The following is a 19,912-nucleotide window of genomic DNA, read 5'->3' on the forward strand; positions in this document are numbered from 1 at the left end:
GAGAACATCACAACAACCCAGGTGAGGAAGTCCAACACCTCTGCATTTTCCCCCAGCTCCTCAGGGGGGCCCTGCATACATATTTTTATTCTCCACCCAAATTACTCTGGGATGTGTCACTATTTCACACTAACCTGTGCAAACCTACCAGATCTCACTTCCTGTTCAAAGTTCCATGTAATTGTGGTGTTTGAACAAGCTGACTGTACAAGTTAAATTGTTTAATTTACTGTAGAAAATATAGCTCATGCTCCAGATAACCATCTCTTTCCTTGGTCTCACATGGATACCTGCTTTTTGCCGTGCAGCATCCCTCCCCTCTTCTGATAAAGGTCCACTCTTTTTTCAGGAATGCATTTCACATCCTTCTCACTTCCCCCCACCAGGGGGCAGCACATCTGACCCCATGTTAACCAATGAGAATACTCCTTTCTCCCTGATTGGTTCAAGGACCAGCATGTGACCCAAGCTTGACCAATCAGAATCTTCCCTGGGACATTCCACCAGCTCTATTTAGCTTGAAGAATTTTCTTTCTGCTGTGGTGGCTAAGCTATTAGGCCATAAATGCTGGGTGGCTGGGAGCCACGTGGAGAGAGCCTCTCAGAGAGATGGAAAGACAGAGTCCTGAAAATAATACTTGATCCCCCTGGATCCAGCCATTCCTGAAGCTAGGATCCCTTAGCTTCCCAGTGGTACAAGCAAATATATCCCCCTTTTTGTTTAAGCCAGGGTGAGCTAGATTTCTGTCACTTGCAGTCAAAATACTCCCAGCTTTCTCCATAGACTCTTTTTCCTGTTCTAAGCCTCCTATCTTGGCTATCCGCTAAAACCCCACAGGTGAAGGGTCGGGTCTGGGTTCACTCCGAGAGGAAGAGAGTAATGGGGGTGAAAATGGACCTGTTCATGTGGAGGTCATGGTATTTTTGGAAAATCATTTCCAAGTCATTGAGCAAATTCCTACCCACCCCCCAGCCCACCTCTGGAGGCTGCACATTCTGTTTGCACAGATCATAGAAGACAGGAGGGGCCAGTGAGTGGGTTAGGCTGGGGGATGGTGGGACTTAATCATTTTCTGCTTTTAATGGTAGCTAGTTAATTTCCTTCCTGAAGCGACCAGCTTTGACCTTCACCTCCAACCCCCATTAACTGCCAGCAATGATTTGTCAGTGTGTTTATGACAAATTAATTATACGAAGAGGGAAAATCTCACTGAAAAATTAATATTCTGGTTCAGAGGGGGTGGGAGCTGAGTTCTGACAGTGCATTTTGATCCCCTGCTGACACGGAGCCTTGCTTTGAGTGGAAGCGTTTTCAGCTCACCTCAGGGGGAAGCCAACCCCGTGAGCAATGGGCCAAACCCAATCCCAAGCCATCCTGAGACCTGGTGGCTCATGTTTGCAAACTGAATATCCCATGCACTCAGTAGGGGCTAGGCAATTCCATCCCATGGGACAAGAACACCCAACCCCACCCTTTAATGAATCCAGCTACCTTGTGGCATGGACCTGCTCGGTTCTCTGGCATCCACAGGCAGACGGGGCCCTGCTTCTGAAGAGCCGAGCGTCGGACCCAAACTCACAGGCACACGTGATCTGGCTCTGGCTTCCCCTCCAGCTGCCCTCCCGCCTGCACCAGCCTTGGCTGGGCCCTTCCAGCACCGCCCAACTGCCATGGTTCTCAGAATAAATCATGTTGCTTCTGACCTTGCTGTCTTTGCCCTGGGTTGTGCTCCGCCTGCAGTACCATTCCCATCCCACCCTGACCTCCTTCCTCTGCCCTCTAAGGATGAGCTGTAGGTTTCTTCCTCCTCCAGGAAGCCTCCTGGATTCCTCCAGTCTGTGTCAGGGCCCCGGCTCTGCACCTGCCTAATTCCCTGTGATCACTCCTACTGGGTGCCCGCTGCCCATGGATGGGTCCTCCTCCCTGCTGAGGGCAGGGGTTTGTCTCCCTCTCTCTGTCGCCTGAGGGCCCAGAAGAGGCCCTGGCCCATGGCAGCAGCTGGCATACATTCCCTAGGCAGCCACCACTAACCCAGGAAGTGGGAGAGACGAGACCAGGCCCCTGGGCCCAGGAATTTCACTGTCCAAAGCTGGGGTTGGGGGTGCAGCCGACTGCTATTTTCCTGCTGGCCTGGCCTCCCTTTTCTGGTAACAGACCTTGGATTTCACTTGAGGGAACTGCCCATCCTGCACTTGCAGGTCCTACGGCTAGGGGTGGCTGGTGCTCCCCCCCCAATCCCAGTTTCTAGGCTAGACCCTGTGACACTGGCCTGGCCAATCACAGCGCTCCATTGCTCTAACCAGTGACCAGTTTGTGACGACACTGTGACCTTAGCTATCCAATGGGGCAGAGTTGCTCTCCTGCAAGGCTGGTGGATGGAGGTAGGGGGCTGCTGGGGGCCATCTTTGGGCCATTTCCCCTGATAAGGAAGGTAGGCAGAGAGATGGAGGGAGAGAGGCTGAGTCCTAAGACATTGTCTAAGCCCCTGGATCCAGACATTCCTGAAGCAGGCTCTATCCCTGGACTCATCTATTAGAAGGGCCACTCTGTCCCCTTTTGTGCTGAAGCTGATCTGGCTTTCTGTCCCCTACAGCTGAATGAGACTTGATGAGTGTGGAGAGATAGACAAGCAACTAGGTGATGACAGGATAACGAAGTCTGGGTTTGATGGGGGATGCACCAGAGGCCTCAGAAGCAGAGAAGAAGAATGAGGCTAGACCAGGTACTTGGCAAGACTTCCTGGATGAGGTCACATCTCAGCTGAAACCTGAGGGTTGAGTAGCAGAGACAGAGTGAGAGAGGTGAGAGGGACAAACTGCACTGTCCCCCAGTGGGGACTGAAATCCAACTGGGCCAGCTTCAGCACAAAGGGTAATTATTGGCTCATGTAACAGACAAGTCCAGGGATAGGTCTTGCTTCAGGAATGTCTGGATCCAGGTGCTCAAACAACATCTTAGGATTCATCCTTTAAGGGACATATCATAGGTGCTGGGTGTTGGTCCAGTGTTGGACAGTAGGTCAGGACACCTGCCCTCAAGACCCTCCTAGTCACGTTGAGAAGGGAGAGAAGAAATTGTTTAATGACCTTTTTTCCTGAGGCTCTGGGATGAGCCAGGCCATGAGGCAGACATGGAACCCCCAGCCAGGACTCCTGGTTGCTGGGTATCCTCAGCCCAGCAGAGGACACACAGTGGAGTGTGAGATTGGCTGGCTTGAGGTGTGAGCGTGGCCCGGGGAGGGCCGGAGGGTAGAGCACCTGTGTTTGCACGTGTGTGTGCATGAGTGTGGGCACACGTGTGTGTGTGTGGAGAGATTTAAGTCCTGTTCCTCAGTGGCCCTCCTGGCCGGTCACCACCATTCTGTATCTTCCATTTTCTTTTAGGTGTCCAAAAAAGTACCTCCCATCGGCCCTCCCAGGTGCCCCCTTTCCCCAGCCCCTTCCAAGGCTCTCTGCCCTGGTGCCTGCTGCCCTGTCTGCTATGGAGCAAGCACTCCCGTCTGACTGGTGGGAGAGGTCACCCAACGCACAGGCAGCCAGTGATCTGAAAGTTCAGCTAAGAAATCCTGAGCGATCAAGGCCAGGTGGGAAGGTTCTAGAATGGTCAGGTGGTCGGGTGGCCCTGAGCCCTGAGAAGAGGGAAGGAGTGGAGAGTGCTGCGTGGAGACCCTCTTAGCCCCGTGGGCACCCACCCCCTCCTCTCAGCACCAGGGCCCCCAGGGGACACCCCCCCCCCCCACCAGAAGACTCTCCCGGAGCCCCTTCCAACGCCGGGCCCAGCCCCACACGCTGACTCACGTGGGCCACGCGTTGGGAAGCAAAGAGGTCACCAAGGTGTTTATGGAAGGCAGACGCGGCACTTGCCAAGAGGGCCCTTCCTTCTAAATCCAGCCTCCCTGCTGCTTCCCCATGTCTGAGGTGCCAGCTGCACAGCCGCCGTCTCCTGCGGGTGTGGGGTCCCCATTCCCAAGAGTCACAGCCTCAAAGGAGGGGGTGAGTGTGGACATGTTGCTGGGGGCAGCCTGGTGGACGTCACCGAAGAAATCACCTCTGGACAGCACAGCTTCAGAGCCCGGAGCTGGAGGAAGAGAGAGCGTCACCGAGGGACATGAGGGCCGTCACATTGCAAAGAACCGAGACACTGTGCGTTACGTTATCTGGAGACTAAGGCCGTGCATCCCCACGCCATGGGCTGCCCAGTGGCCTGGCTGCATGTCCCTGTCTCCAAGGCCCTGTCCTCTCCTGCCTGGACACTGGACTAGCTCCTGCTTCCCCAGGACCCTGCCTCCTGCCCCCAAAAGCGTTTTCAGGAGGACTTTTAATTCATGAGTCGGACTTTCATGAATTCACTCCTGTTCAAGACTTTCTGGGGGCTCCCAGCTCACTTGGAGTAAGGTCCAGACTTTTTGCCAGGCTCTAGGATCTGGGAGAGGCAGGCCCCACCCATCATATCCGCCTCTCCGGCCCACCAGGCTCCCGCCCTTGGCCTTGAACTTGTGGACCTGTTCAGCGGGGGCCTTTGCACCTGCTCCCCTCTCCCCCTCGGAGACGCTGCCCCGGCCGGCCCCTTCTGGCCCCAGCCTCGGCTCCAAGGCCACCTCCTGCAGGGCCTCCCTGGCCAGCCAGGGCCCCCACTGCCCACCCGCCACTGCCTGCCACTGCCCGCCGCTCGGCGAGCTTGACAGGTTGGCATGACACTGGTCTTTCTCTGGCGAGACCACACTGACGGACTGACCACGCTGTGAGCTGTCCCCAATTCCTCTGGGACATCATCTCCCTGTAGCACTCAGGAGGTTCCAAGGAAAAATTGACTGAGTCAGTGCGTGAATGAATGAAGCCCTTCTTCCTGACATCTGGAAGGCGGGAAAGGCCGAAGGTGGCCACAGTGTCCTTTTGTGGGAGGAATCGGTGAGCCTGGAGCCCAGAGGACGCGGTGAAGCTGATGTGTCATGTTCTAGAAGGTTCCTAGCAGGGCCGGCTCCAGGTGTGCTCAGTGTGGGCAGCTGCGCGGGTCTGTGCCCGGAAGGCCCACACTCGGCTGAATGCTCTGATGTCACGTCATGAAATTCTCAACCTTCGCTGAGCCCAGGGTCCCGGGTACCGCTTCACGCCGGGCCTTGCAAATTCCGCTGCTGGTCCCGGGCAGGCAGAAGCCCCTGAGGCAGCAGCAGGGAGGCCCAGGCTCCCCTTGGGGACCCCGAAAGTGGACTCAGCGCTCCCAAGTCTCTGATAAGCCGTTTCCTCAAGATCCAGGCCCCACTGCCCTCAGGGTAGCCCCTACGTGGGCCACGCGTCTCCCGAGTAAGAGTTAAATATGTCTGGTGGGTGGGTCAGAGGTGCAGGGCAAAGACCCCATTAGTGTCTCTGCTCCGACCTTACAGCACAGAACAAATTTGGGAGCTTTAACCATTCAAAAAAGAAAAAAAAAAAGCAGTTGCGTTGTGTTTCTTTCCAGACAGAGGAATCTGTCAATCGAGGCTTTCTAACTGCCAGTGGGGCTAGTTGGGGCATTTTGTTCCAAATCCCAGAAATTCTAATCCTCTTTCTAACACTTCGAAGGCAAAAATCTCATCATACCCCTGTCCTCCTCAAGACCCCTCTGGGCTCCCCAGTACCTTGGGATAAAATCTGGAGTCCCCGGTGCAGCCTGGAGGGGTGGGGAGGCCTCGGCCGCCCGCGAGTGCACACTCCGCCCCGCCCGGCCCGGCCGCCCTGCTCTCGCCTCGGGCGGCTGCCTGCGCTCTCCTGCCCCCGGGGCCACGCTCCCACCACTTTGCTCCAGGAGCCGTGCCTGCCTCTCCCTCTGCGACCCCTGCAGCCCCCCTCGTGCCCTGCTAACTGCTCCGGTGTCTGCCCTCCCCTCCTTCCGTCCGCCCCTGACCCAGGAGACCTCCCCCAGCCCCCCGTGGCTCGGTTCCGGCCTCTGGCTGACAGCAGAGGGGGCGCGGGCGTGGTAAAGGGGAAGTGGCTGGCCCCCGGTGTCCTCTCTCCCCCCTCCCTGCTGGTGCCTCGAGCCACAGACAAGGACAGAGCCCCAGGGACGGCCGATCACCGAGGGCCCAGAAAGAAGGGGCTGGGGTCCCTGGGTGACCTCGAGGGGCAGCCTGGACATGCCCCTGTGCGGGGACGTGGGGAGACGGCGCTTTGAGCAGGTGGGAGCCCCTTATTCCCTGTGGCCTCCCAGCAGCTCTCCGGGGCCCAGGATAACAGTGACGATAATGACACTCACACGGCTTCGTCGTGGGCAGCACCGGGCACAGGGAGAGCGCGTGGCCCGCGTGCCTCAGTCCTCACAGCCACGCTGGGGGCACAGGCTGTCATTGGCCTCCTCGTTTCACAGATGAGGAAACTGACTTGGGTGAGAGCACATGGCCGGAAAGATCTGACCCTGGGGCCCCACTCCCGAGCTCCTGCTCTGTGCCCTTCCCTTGCACAGCGCCCAGACTTGGGAAGCAGGAGACTAGTGAATGAATGAATGAGTGAATGAATGAGCAAACGAGTGGGAGAGGGGTTGGGAGAACACGCAGGGTGCAGTGTGGCCCTGGGCTCACCTGGGCCTTCCTCTGTGTCCTTTTCCCACTCTCCGGGCCTCCCCCAGCCGTCGGGGGGCCTGGCCACTCCTGCGCGCCCCACCGTCCCTGCGCCGATGGTCATTTTGTTGCTGTTGCCGATGGCGGTGTCCTCGAGGAAGCATGACGCAATGTGGACTCGCTGGGCCGCGTCCCCCTCTGGGAGAGGTCCCGGCGTGGGCATCCGCACTTCGAACAAGGGCTCCTGGCCGGTGGCGGCAGAGGCTGTGGGTAGGCCGGGGGCAGGTGAGCAGGGGGACACGGTCCCCAGTCCCCCTGCCCCCACCCCCAGTCCCCCTCCCCACAGTCCATCTCCATCTCCGCCCGCCCCCAGCCCACCTCCCCCCACCTGCCCCCACTCCCAGCCTACCTCCCCCCTCCCAGGACCTCCCCCCACCTCCAGGAGGTCACTCTTGTTACTAACCCCCATCACCTGCCTGACTTTGCCTGCTCCACCAGGTGGGCTCTCCCATATCTGGAGAATTCTGGTGCCTTCTCGGCCCCTCTGCCGTTCCCTCCCGCCTAGAGAGCCAGTGCAGTGGAGGACCCAGGCCCAGGTCCTTAGGGCACAGGTCCTTAGGGTGGCTGCGCCCTCCGTGCCCCTTAGACCCCATGCAGTAGGCAGCACCTCCTCCTCCCCTGTTCCGCCAGCCCAGCCCTGCCTCTCCGGGGCGGCCAGGCCCCCTTTCCCGAGGAGGAAACTGAGGCCTCCCCCACAGTGGGTGGTGAGGATGGGGACCCAGAGCGCCGGCTGTGAACGCCCCAGCCTTTCTCTTCTGAGGCACAGCCTTCTGGGGCAAGGAAAGGAATTTCCCACCATACCTCCGTGCCCCCCCAAACTGGCTAAAGTTCCTTCCAGCGTGAAGCAGGAGAGGGGGGTCTGGGGCCATTCTATCCATCCCTCACCTGGGGGGCTGCCCGAGGGGATGAGCACAGGGCCCTCGGCCCGGGCTCCGTGGAGACTCATCTCGTTGCCGTGTCCCAGCTGCACCCGTCGGAACACAGACTTCTCCACATGGATGTCCTGGACCCCCCAGGCGCCGGCTGGGGACCCCTGCATTGAGGCATCACCTTGTGCCGTCGGGGGGAGACGGAGGGGGGCCGTCGAGCCTGGTGGGGGGCGGGGGGAGCAGCACATCCTCCTGGAGGAGACTCCAGGCTTCCCTGCCCTCTGACACCCCCACACACCCACCCCCACAAAGTCCCGGCTAGGGGCAGGAGACGAGCCTCTGAACCCCCCCTGGCCACCACCCACTGAGAGCCAATGACTTCAGACTCCGGATTGGAGAGCAGATGGACCCACAGAACAGCCCATCCCTCTTCCCGGTTTGTGAGAACAGCGGCCAGTGCCTGGGGGAAGGGCGTCCCTGGCACCCCCACGGGGGGACATCAGTCCTCCTCTGACCTCATCACTGATCTTGTCCTCTGGGGCTAACGTGTCTTTAACACCCTCAACACAGCACCCAGAGCCTTTCTGCCCTGATGACAGTGAGGCACAATTTACGACGGGTTACCTTCGTGGTTTTCAGCTGAGGTGAGGATATAAAATTTTTAAGTACACTTGAGTAATTCAACAAGGTGAAATATTTGAAGAACATGAAGTAAATAATTGGACATAGGTGTGGACAAGATTAGGCAGGTGGTACCCAAAGGACTGAAGTTTGGAAACCATTGATCTAGATTCTGGAGCAAAGTTCCTCATTTCACAGTTGGGGAAACTGAGGCCCAGGGTGGGGTAGGGAGTGGCCCAACTTTGGGGCTGATATCCTCAAGTAGAATGCATATAAGACTGCCCATCCCCTCTGGCCACAAAGCCTGATGGGGACTGTATGTCATCAAAACTAGAACACCATTGATTATAAGATGCATCCTGATTTCAGAGGTGTTAAAATGAGAAAAAAAAATGTATATTTTGGAACAAATAGAATACTACAAGAATCCCGTTATCACAATGTGCTAAGGGAAGTGAATTGAGTTGTTTCTCTTGGAAAAATGTTAGGTGACACTGAAAATGAGGCAAAAGGGATCTAGTGAAGGGAAAGCAGGAGAGGTTTGATCAAGGCACAAACAACTTCCTCATTCTCAGGGTGACGAACCCTGCACCAGGCCATAAAGGAGATCCTTGGAGATGGGAAAGCTGCCCTTTCTCCTTGGGGGGCCGTGCCCCCACTCCCACCCAGGTAGAGCAGTGCCACCTCAAGGTCCCCTTCTCCTGGGTGCCAGAGAACTTACCACTCTCCCCAGAGGCCATTTCTCTCTTTATGGTGTTACCATGTCCGATCTGTGTGGCTTCAGAGTGTATAATGGAAATTTGGCTATTGGGTCCATTTTGGTGGATCACATTGACTGGATTTTGCTGGTAAATAACTGTGGTGAGTTGATGTTTTCTTTCATAATCTCCTGCAAAATAATATTCCACTCTATCCATTTTTCCCTCCCTAGGGGTCAGAGATTCCAAATACCTGTGGGTGGGGAGCTTGTTAAAACAGATTTTCCAGGCTCTCACCCTGGGGGTTCTGAGACTGTAGGTCCAAGGTAGGACTGAGGAAACGGCGTGTTTCACAAACACCGCTGGTGATCCTCAGGTGGAGCACTGCTTGGAAACCACCGTGGCAGGTCACCCTCCCTCTGGCTCCTCTGCCATTGCACGGACGGGAGGCTGGCAGGAGCTCGCTACAGCTCTCCCACCCCAAGGCCCCCACGACCCTAAACTGAGCCCCAAGGCCCCCTTCTCCCTTCAGCATTGCTCCGGAGACTGTGGTCCGTGGGCTCTTTCTGGCTGCCAGATGCATTTGGTTGGGATCAAACAACATTTTAAAGATGTTGAACTTGTCACCAGTATTTAAAATCTGGCTACTGTCCCACGACATCATTCATTCCACACAACGGTCCCACTGGGCACTGTCAGTGGAGGACGCGACCCCACGAGGCAGAGGGAAGCACTTGCCTGGGGACACGCTGACCCCACGGGGCTGGATTCTGACCTCCAAGGGCCCGTTCCTCCACACACACACACAAACAAATGCATATATACATGTACATAAAATTACATTTTACAGTTGTGTTAGTATGAAGACAAAGATAACCCAGACTTCATTCGTTATCTGACATTCATTAGTATTATGATATCATTTTTTTGCTGATTTTTAAAGAAATTACAATTAAAGCACTGTTCATGGACCCCCAAAAGTACCGTGGGCTTGAGGCCCTGTGCCCCTGCCTCTGAGCCCAGCCTTGCCTTCTTTTCTGGCAACTTTAAAACCCCAAGTTGGGCCAAGGACTCACAGAAAACCTTTCCTAAACCCGGACTGAGCCCCTGTGCCCGGGGCTGATAAGGCCCCACCTCTCCACCCCACCCCTTGCTTTTTGCAACTGTGGCCCCACAGCCACACCTCCAGGAAGCCCTCCCTGGTTGCTCCTGCCAGCGCACCCGGCCCTCCTGGATCTGCCTTCGCTGTCATTGAGCCCTGACCCCACTGAGGCAGGGGCTGAGGAGGGGCAGAGGGTGCTAGGCTCTGCAGGTGGCCCAGCAAGGACCAAATGTCGGGTGCCCCAGTGGCCCTCCACGGCTCTGTCCCACTGCCCCTGTGGAGGGGTCCGGGTGCGGGTGGCAGGAGGAGGCCTACCTGGTCGGTAAATCGTCCACGATTTTGAATTCTGGTCCAGGCTCAGAAGGTGCTTGTCCCTCATCTCATACAAGTCTCGGTTAACGTCTTTTGCCGTCTTCATGCCCAGGGCCTGGGAGATGTTCAGGGCACTGAGGGGCCCCCCAGCTTCCAGAAGCCTGTAAATGGCTTCCTCTGGGAGGCAGGAAGGCCCGGTGGTTAGGGAGACCCCCCGGGGAGGGGATCTGGCTGGTCCACTCACCAGCTGGGCCTGTAGCACTAGTCGTAAAACTAGAAAAGGGCATCTAGGGTGATGCTATGTTCTATTAGGATTCACACTATCATCATTATTATTCTCAGTTATTATCATTAATGGTTTGCCAAGCACCTACTATGTACCAGCTGTTCTGTGCCGTTTCCATCTCTGTAAAATGGGCATAGGAAAATGCCCTGCAGAGGGCAGTTTGGGGACCGGGGATGCCCAGAGCTTGGCACTGTGCTTGGCCCATGGCAGGAGCACAGCACACGTGAACTCTCAACTGGCCGTTTAAATTCTTCTGCTGCAGAGACTAAGGCTGGCCTCTGAACACTTCGTGGGAACCTCCTGGTGGTAGTGCATGGCCCTAAATGCTCTTAACTTCTCCAGTGACCATGGAGGGCTTGGAGGACAGGGGAAATGGGCCCCCAAGTCCCAGGCACCCAAGAGAAGTGAAGACGCTTACGCCGTCCGCTGAGCTGAGGCCCAGGAGTCGGGGGCACTGCAGCTGCTCCTTTTTGGAGAGTCAGGGCTGGAGAAAGAAAGACGGGTCAGAGGGAGTGGGAAGCAGGCAAGGCAACCAGGGCCTCTGTCCACGCAAAGGTGGGCTGTGTGAAGGTGGGCCTCGGCGCAAAACAGCTTCCAACTTAGACGCCAGAGTTGAACGAACTCAGGTTTAAATCCTGCCCTCCGTTCAGCTGTGTGGCCTTGGGGGAGTTGATTAACCTCTCTGAGCTCACTTTCCTTTTCCATGGAATAAAGAGAAGGATAATATCTCCCTCCTGCCCAAGGTTGTCCTGAGGGTTAAGTAAAATGAGTATGAATCTCTGAGCACAGCATGGGCACATTGTACGTATTTGCTACATGCCAGCGCTGTTTGTCAGCTATAAAACTGGAAATGGGCATCTAGTGTGTTGAAAACTTTGTTATATATGATTTGTTCTATTATTATTCTCATTATCATTTTCTGTTATTTTTTTATGTTTTGTTGAGCACCTACTATGTGCCAACATTGGGTGGAGGGCCCTTTGCTTTTAATCCTCTCGGCAAACCCAAGAAGGAACCCCATTGTCATCTTCATTGATCAGAGAAAGAAATCGAGCATGGTGATGGGCATCCCGCTCCCCTGGTGGCAGAGTCTGGATTCGAACCCAGGTCTGTGGGGCCCAAATCTAGGCTTGCCCAGGCTGGGGCTGCCTTGCGCTGGGTCCTGCCCGCCCCCCTCCCCCAGGGATGGCAAGTTACCACCACCGGGCTCAGCCAGCGCTGCAGGACCGGTGACTCGAGTCTCACTCCCACCGAAGCACCAGGTGGCGGGGGCAGCCAGGGTGACTTTTGACTTCTTCTGCATTTGGTAGAGAACTTGGTTGAGCTCCTTCTTGGGCACTTGGCATTCCTTCACCAGCTGGGTGGTCTTCAGCGGGGAGCCAGCGTCCCTCAGCACCTGCAGAATCTTCTGCTCAAGGTCGCCTAGGAGAGGAACGAGGGGCAGAGAGGTCAGAGGGAAAGGGGCCCCAGGCAGGGCATGGGTGCAGGGTCCCAGGCAGCTCCATCCCTGAGCCAAGCGAGCGGGCTGGGCAGAGGGGCTCCAGGCAGGGCCTGGCGTGAGCGCCCCTGGGCAGTGGCAAGGCAGCTTTCAGCTGTCCTCAAAGAGCCCTGGGGCAGGAGGAAGGGGGCATGGGTGCTGGGGGCGAGGGGGCGAGGGGGGCTGCCTCTGCCCGGCATTGTCCTCCCTGTGGAATCTGCCCCCACTCTCGCACTGGCCGTCTCAGCAAGCAGCGTCGTTCAGCCACACCAGAGACCTAATAGACATTCAGAGGGGATCTTTCTCCCAAAGGCCAAGTGACCGTGGCATCCTGGAGAGACGCATTCCCGGCTTCCCCTGCACGTCTCCTCTCCACTGCCCCCCATCTCCAGAGGGGTTTCCTCCGGGCCACTGTCTGCTCAGCAGCCAGGGTCTGAATCTAGCTCCTTCCACGACCTGCGTGCTCCAACTTGGCCGGCCACCCCACCGCCCCCAGCTTTGCTCTGAGTGCTAACCCAACAGTGCTCCTTTCACTCCCTCATCCCTGGGCCTCCGCACGTCTGTCGCCTCTGCCAGGAGCACTCTTCGCCCCGCTCCTCCAATGCCTACGCAACCCCAGGACTTGTTTGGACGCCGTCTCCTTTGGGAAACCATCCTTGGGGCCCCAGAGCCTGCGGGCTGCTGTTTATAAATGGCCCCCACAGAACGTCCCACCGTGACAGCCTGAAGGACTTGGCCTGGCTCACCGTGGCATCTCTAGGGCCAGGCAGAGTTGAATAAATGAGTGTGCTGTGAATGAATGAGTGAGTGGATGAGTAGATCTGTTCTCTGCCTGAACAGACATCTGCCTGGTTGACCCAGGGGCAGGCCATGAGAAGCTCCTCCTGGACCAGTCAGCATGTGCCTCAGTTTCCCCACATGAGTTTACTGAGCCCTAAGCAGGATGCCGTGAGACTCAAGGAGGGACTCTCTGAGGCCCCTGCTCCTCATGGGGCAGGCTCCTGAAAGTCAAACCCAGCTGTTCTGCAAGGAGTCAGGTTTGGGGAAACAAATACAAGGACAGGGGCAAAGTTGGGGCAGGGGTGGCACAGCTGGCTCCCGGTAGCACAGCCAGGAGAACCCATGAGGGCGGCCCACCATGTCACCAGGAAGTTTCTCAACCCCATGAACCCCAAGGGAGGTGCAAAGCAGGGCCCTTCAGAAAGACGTGGGCCCCTTTCCAGGGCAGTGACTGGGTCCTCGGCCGGCCAGGGTCCTCTCCTGGGTGCAGGGCCCAGCAGGGGAGGGGTGGTGAATGTGCAGCCGGCCCTTGTGGTCGGAGGTTTTCACCCTTGCTGGGTTCAGGTGAGGAGCAATTAGAAAACCTGGAGGCTCCCACCCCCTCACCCCCCAAATCACAGCCCCCGTGGGTGGGGAATCCCACTGAACCGACTGCAGTCTTGTAAAGGGTTTTGATTCTTGGAAAGCCTGAACAGCGAGTTGGCTCAACTTCCCCTTCCCCAGCCCTGCCACCCGCCCCCCTGACCCCAAACAGGAGGCGGGGTCAGAGACCTGGGTGAGAGAAACCACCCTGTTCCGGGATGGTGAGTCTGAAAATGGGAAGTTGTAAGATGGACTAGGTGTAAATGACAAAATGGAAAGAAAATCAACTGGAAAAGAAAAAGACATGAGGAGCTGGCACTGAGCACCCCTGATCTGCACTGGCACATCCCCAGCCCCCTGGAGGGAGGAGCTGTGGACCCTGGGGACCAGTCTGGGGTCTTGGCTTCCCCCTACCAACCCCCTTCCCTGCTCTCTCTCTTCCTCCTTTTTACCCTCTGATGGCTGGTTTCCTGGGTTCAAGCCCTGGCTCTGCTGCTTACTGGCTGTGTGGGCTGTTTGTGCCTCAGTTTCCCCATCTGTGAAATGGGAGTGATAACGGCATCTTCTGCAAAGATTGTGGTGAGGACGGAACGAGATCACCCTAAGAGGCACTCAGCAGAGGGCCCCGGGCACGGCAACTTCTCAAGGCAGCGTCTTGTTATTCTCGAGTGAATCATGAACTGAGGGAGCACTGAAAATGGGCAAAAACACTTCAGTGCACATCCTCGTTTCTCAAGTTGAGCACAAAGACGGGTTGTTCAAACCGGGCTCCGGCGCTCGCCAGCTGGGCTGCCCCGAGAGTCATTCTGTGTCGTGTGGGGGTGGGGTGCTCGTTGGCGCATCTGTAAAGTGGGGAACCCTCGCGCTTGGCCTGAGGGGTGTTTGCCCCCAAGGTGCTGTCCTTCTGCCATCCTTTAGGGGACCCCGATTATCATGACTGTTCCCGGCCAGAGAGAGAAGAGCAGATCCCCTCCCGGGACCCCCGCTCGCCATGGCAGGAAGAACTTACTGTACCTTCGGTGGCTGGGTCAGCCGGGGCCTTGGCCATGCTGACGGTGGCTGGACGGAGACTTCGGGGACTTGGCCCTGGCCTTGGGAGCTGGGTCAGGGCTGCGAGGCCCGAGGGAGCTGGGCCGGGTGCTCCCGGCAGCTCTTAACTCCCGGGGGAAGGTGGCCGGCTTCAACAGGCTGCCGTCGGCTCATCACACACAGTGCAAGCCTGTCCCATCTGTCTCAGGCCAGCTCAACCCCATTAGCTTTCTGGAGAAAAAGAAAACAGAACTCCTGTAGCTGGCTTTCTGAAGAAATGAAATTGAAAGCAGGAATAATCAGCAGGGTGGTTGGGGCAGGGCGGGGCTGGACGGGGCGTGGCCAGTCCGGGGTGCCTGCTGATCACCCTGCACCCACAGCTGCCCACCCCGCCCCCCCCCCGGCACCCAGGCCGAGACACCTGGGTGGGTGTTCGCTTGCGTCTCCAGATGACCACCCTCTCGAACAGGCACTACCACATGCTTCCCGACCTCCTGTGATCCTCCTGCTTATCCAGACCAGTAGCATCCTCTTGTCTCAGAGGGGAAACTGAGGCACAGGCAGTGAGGTCACACGGAGAGGACGCAGCTAAGCCAGCTGGGCTGCCCCATGGTTTGTTTTCTGGTTGTGTCCCTGATCTGTAAAATCTAGAAGTCTTGGGTGAACCGCCCTCAGCCCACAGACCACATCAGGTTCTCAGCCTGCTGAGTAATTTCGGAATCACAGAATAGAAAACCGCTTTCCTGCAGCAGCTTCACAAGGATACATCGAGATTCCTACCTGGGGGCCTTACTGCTCGGTGTTGGGAAATGCGAGTGGAGCCCAGCAGCTTGGGTTCAAATGCAGCCCCACCATTTGCTGGCTGTGTGACCTTGGGGAAGTTATCTCACCTCTCTGTGCCTTGGTTTCCTGGCCTGGCAAGTGGGGTTAATAAAAGTACCTGACTTACTGGGTCACAGTGAGAACTAATGGGTCCGTCCTAAGGTGCCCACACACATTTCTCTTGGAAAAGGACCTACTGCTTCATACATTCTCAGAGGATCCAGTGACCCCAAAACAGTTCAGAGCCGCTGTGATCTTCAGTGGCTAGAGGGGGAAACAGGCTCACAGAGGCGAAGGGCCTTGTGGGCAGCCAAGAGGGCCAAGAATTCAGCCTGGGAAGTCCCTGACTCATGGTCCAGGGCTCGTCCCGGAGTCCCGGTGGGATTTGCAGATGTGCTCGCTCCCTGCAAAGCAGAGGGCTAGCAATCGGGACAGAAGGGGGTCCCAGAGGCTCGGCTCGTAGCTGTCTTTGCAGAGCAGGCAGGAGGCAAACACCGGGAGCAGCGCTGGAGGAGGGGACGAGGCAGCAGGCATTTTAAAGCTCCCTGGTGATTTCACCTGCCACCCAGGTGGAGCAGGGAGCGTGGGACAGGACAGTACAAATAGCAAGCCAGATGACGCTTTTATTCTCCCTTTACATAAAACTGAAAACATCAATATCCAGTGGAAGTAATCATGCTGTTTTAAATGGGGGTGATTTGGGGTATTGAGGGATACTACGGAAGCACCCCAGGGTGGGGCCCCGGCTGAGCCCAGAGGCAGCGCGGGGGACGAGGTGGGTGCCATGCCGGGCCTGGCCACCAGGTGGCACCGGCTCACCGACCTGGGCTCTGGGCCATCTGGGCTCCTGGTCCCCTCGGACCTGGGGAAGAGGACCCCTCCCCTCGTCCCCCAAGGGTGGACTCCAGGCTGGATGGGCTCGGGCTCCAAGTCCCCACCCCCCCGCCCACCACGCCACCGCCTCGCTCCCCATCTCCTTCCTTCTTCCTGCTTCCTGTCCTTTCATTGATTCACCCATCGTTGCGTTTCCCCTCCTCAGATGGAGTCGGAATCCTGTTCTCCGGCTAAACCCCCAGGTGGGTCCCCAGACCTCAGTGCCCGGGACTCCGGGCGGCCTTTGACACAGGCTGTGGCCCTCGCTTGGGAAGCCCGCCCTCCAGCTGGCCTCCAGGACCGCCTCCGGGTGCCCGTCCCCTCCGGCCTCTCCTGCCTGGGCCCCGGGCCCCTTGGCTGGTTCCCCTGCGAGCTCCTGGCTGCACAGCGTGGCCCAGGCCTGGACTCGGGGGCTCCTGGGCCCCGATGCACGCACAGGTTGGGTTGCAGGACGGAATTTGATTCTCTGAGCAAGGCGGTCCACCTCAGCTTTGCTTCCAGAAAGGCCCCTTGTCCTGCAGTGCTGGAGGCTGGTGCCCCTCCTGGCTGTGCCCATCTGGGCAGTGTTTGGACGGCCCCACCTGCCCCCCATGCCCCTCGTCCTGAAGCATGGTTCCCAGGAGCCCCCGCCCAGGCAGGCTGGCATGCTGGGAGAGGCTGGCCGAGGGCTCAGCCTTGTCTTCTCAGGGCAGGGTTGGAGCTACAGCCCTGCTGCCCCTGGCCGAGTGGCACTACCTCTCCAAGCCTAAATAAATAAGGAAAAGCATTTCTATCTGGCACATGCTACATGGTCACAAAACTTGTATAAATTAGAAAACGTGATGTGATGTATCTCCACAACGTAAGTTTGGTCACTAATCAGAAGAGAGAGAGCAAGAGAACAAATGAATATGGGTGGGTTCCACCTTCCATTGCATTCCACAGCACATCTGGACAGGAAGCTGTGACTCTTCATGAGCAACTCACCACACTGACTGTGTCTCACTTATAAGGGTTTGATTATCTTGTATCTCTCCTCTTTATTAAAGAGATTTTCAAGATAGTTTTTACTATAGGTGATTGTCTTGAAATCCAAATATCAGTGGCTTAAAGTATATAGACACTGCTTTCTTTCTACCATAAGAGTCTAGCAAGCAGTTCAGGTTCAGGACCCAGGCTTCTTCAATTTGTTGTTCTGTAGTTTGTAGCCTCCATTCCCAGGTTTACCTTATGTTCTAGAGTGGCTGCGGAAGCTCCAGCCACCACATCGGCATTCCCACCAATGGGAAGGAGGAAAAAGAAAGACAGGTATTCTCTTCTTCTTCTTCTTCTTCTTTTTTAAGAATTTTAAAAGTTTAATGTGAAATTTTAAAAAAATGCAAATAAAGTCCACTTTGTTTAATGTTGTTCAAAAATGAGTAGAACCAAAAGTGAATTAAACATTATCACAATTGTTTACACCACTATCTAGTTCTTCATATTAACTTCACTATTCAAACAATAGAAAATGGGGGTGGGGGGCAATTTAGAGATTGAGAAAGAGATAAAACCAAAAAAACTTTTCTATCGTGTTTATTCTTCTACATTGTATAGCTGTGCTCCCAGAGACGGCATCTTTTAGTTCTCCACTGCGCAGAAATTCAGTTGTATATAAAATTGAACCTGCTCAAAAGCTGAGGAAGACTAGATATGATGAGCCCATATCCTGGTGCACTGTCATATAATTCAAACAATGGTGCAGCTACCAGCTTGTAATTTTTAGGGACTGCAAACAAGGCTTTCTCTTGAAGTTGAACCAGTAACAACTGCTTATGTTCCTTAGGCTTTGTAATATGTGAAGAAATATATGGATACTGAGGAGGTTCAAAATTTGCTCTCCACCAGTTACCAATGCAATCATCAATGACCCAGTCTTGCAGGACTCCATCTTGATGACCCAGTATCTCTGTCATTAAGCGTTTCAGTCCTTCAACTTCATCTTCTCCTGGGTTAAATTCACCACCGGGTAATTTGAAGAATGTTGTTCCCAGTTGTAGCAGTGACACATGGGGTAGCCGGTGCTCATGCACAATCAGAACTCCTTCTACAGTCGTCCTCATTCTAATTTTATCAAATCCCTCCCTCATGCGCTGAAATCTGGCTGCAACAGAGCTGTCTTTCTCATAGAGGGCTCTTTTGTACCAAAAGTATAATTGGTAAGAGGGTACAGGTTGATGGTGCGCTTGAGGGTGAGGGGCTTGGTCCGCTGGATGTACTTGTTGCCCAGTTGGTTGACCCCCCCGGGGCCAGCCGGTCTGTGAGCAATCGGGCGGCACTGCAGACATTCTGGCGAGCACAGGCGCTGATGGCGAGCGGAAAGGAAGAGACAGGGGAGACTTTCCCCATGGAAGCAGCGATTATCTGCATCCCACTCAGCAGCAACCGCCCCCGCCATTAACACGAGAGAGCAAGACCGGTATTCTTTCCAGCGCACTTCTCGGAAGTTGCACACATACGCCACTGACATCTTGACAGAGCTTAGTCTTGTGGACCCACCTACCTCAAGGGAGGCTGGGAAAGATGGTCTTTATTTTGGGCCACTATGCACCCAGGTCAAACTGAGGAGTTTATTACTATAAACTAGAGGAGAACAGGCGTTCCTGACATTGCGAAGGTCTGTTGTTCCTCCCGGGAAAGAATCAAGGTGTCTTCTCTGTGCTATTTTATATATGTCCATTAATTGGAAGCCACTTCTTTTTTTTTTCTTTTTTTTTAATCATTTGATCAAAGGCTTCTGCCTGTTTTATTTTATTTTTTTTTCTTGTTGGCATTTGTTTTATTTTTTTTTAATCTTCGTTTTATTGAGATATATTCACATACCACACAGTCATACAAAACAAATCGTACATTCGATTGTTCACAGTACCATTACACAGTTGTACATTCATCACCTAAACTAAACCCTGACACCTTCATTAGCACACACACAAAAATAACAAGAATAACAATTAAAGTGAAAAAGAGCAATTAAAGTAAAAAAGAACACTGGGTACCTTTGTCTGTTTGTTTGTTTGGGAAACCACTTCTTGAGCAGGCCCTGCTGAGGCTGTCCCAAGGCAGTTTCTACAGTCTGGAAGGCAAAGGGGAGAGGAGGGAGGCCTGGAAGCCAGATCCTGGGTTCTCTGCATCCTCTGCATCCTCTCCAGAGGCCAGGGGAGTTCCAGGATGGCACCACTGCCTGCCAGAGCCCAAATCTCTTTTTGCCTTGGAAAGCATGCTCCTTTTTCATGGCTTGTGTTTTTCTGGAGACTATTAGAACTCTCTGCCCAAACCAGATGATAATTACATGTTACTGATCTCGAGCCTTTAAATTTTTCTCTCTCTCTCTTTTAAAAGAGAGATATTTTTACTGCATATTGTGTTGGCAAGACCCAAGTCTCCTTTTCACCAGGCAGCCTGGATTTTATTTTCAGATTCTCTGTGAATGCACCTCAGGTGGAGGGGTGGAAAGGTCTGGAGACAACCGACTATGGATGATAACACTTCTGGGGTCAGGGGCGGTAGTCAGAGAACCAGAGGTGGCTGGAGGGGATGGGGGTGGCCCGAGTCCCACGGGCCAGCTGAGGCACAAAGTCCAGGCACAGCTGGGGTGTCCGAGGCAGCCAGCTCCTGTGTAGTTCCAGAAGAGTCTGTCTCAGGTGCTAGTCACTGCCTGTCAAGGAGCTACTGCTTCTGGGAGCTCTATTGTCCACCCGGGTCCCCTGGAGCTGGACATAACTGAGGTTCTAATCCCAGACTCCAGCGCTTTAGCTCGTGCCTTGAGCAAGTCACTTGTCTCTCCGAGCCTCAGTTTCCCCCTCTGCAAAAGGGGATCTGAGCAGCACCTACATCACAGGGTCTCTGCAAAGGGCTG

The 19,912-nt window shown here is 55.5% G+C and overlaps 1 protein-coding gene and 1 pseudogene across 3 annotated transcripts; both read right to left on the bottom strand.

Moving 5' to 3' along the window:
- Window positions 1–103: 103 nt before the first annotated feature.
- Window positions 104–14,604, bottom strand: ZBP1 (Z-DNA binding protein 1). Of its 3 annotated transcripts, none has more exons than XM_037812125.1 (9): window positions 14,332–14,604; window positions 11,676–11,900; window positions 10,897–10,962; window positions 10,196–10,369; window positions 8,802–8,969; window positions 7,476–7,679; window positions 6,552–6,794; window positions 3,799–4,078; window positions 104–2,768 (listed from the first exon to the last, which is right to left on the bottom strand). In XM_037812125.1, exons 1-8 carry the CDS (start codon window positions 14,363–14,365, stop codon window positions 3,882–3,884), a joined length of 1,311 nt encoding a protein of 436 aa, XP_037668053.1. In that variant the 5' UTR covers window positions 14,366–14,604; the 3' UTR covers window positions 104–2,768; window positions 3,799–3,881. The 3 variants fall into 3 exon arrangements, with proteins under 3 accessions (XP_037668053.1, XP_037668056.1, XP_037668054.1); XM_037812126.1 differs by lacking the exon at window positions 104–2,768 and adding an exon at window positions 7,007–7,091 and having other exon boundaries at window positions 3,923–4,078; XM_037812128.1 differs by lacking the exon at window positions 7,476–7,679.
- A 3,054-nt stretch (window positions 14,605–17,658) lies between these two features.
- Window positions 17,659–18,344, bottom strand: LOC119516141 (annotated as a pseudogene).
- Window positions 18,345–19,912: the final 1,568 nt, after the last annotated feature.

The sequence above is a fragment of the Choloepus didactylus genome, chromosome 19 (assembly GCF_015220235.1).
Source record: "Choloepus didactylus isolate mChoDid1 chromosome 19, mChoDid1.pri, whole genome shotgun sequence".
Classification (NCBI taxonomy): Eukaryota; Metazoa; Chordata; class Mammalia; order Pilosa; family Megalonychidae; genus Choloepus; species Choloepus didactylus.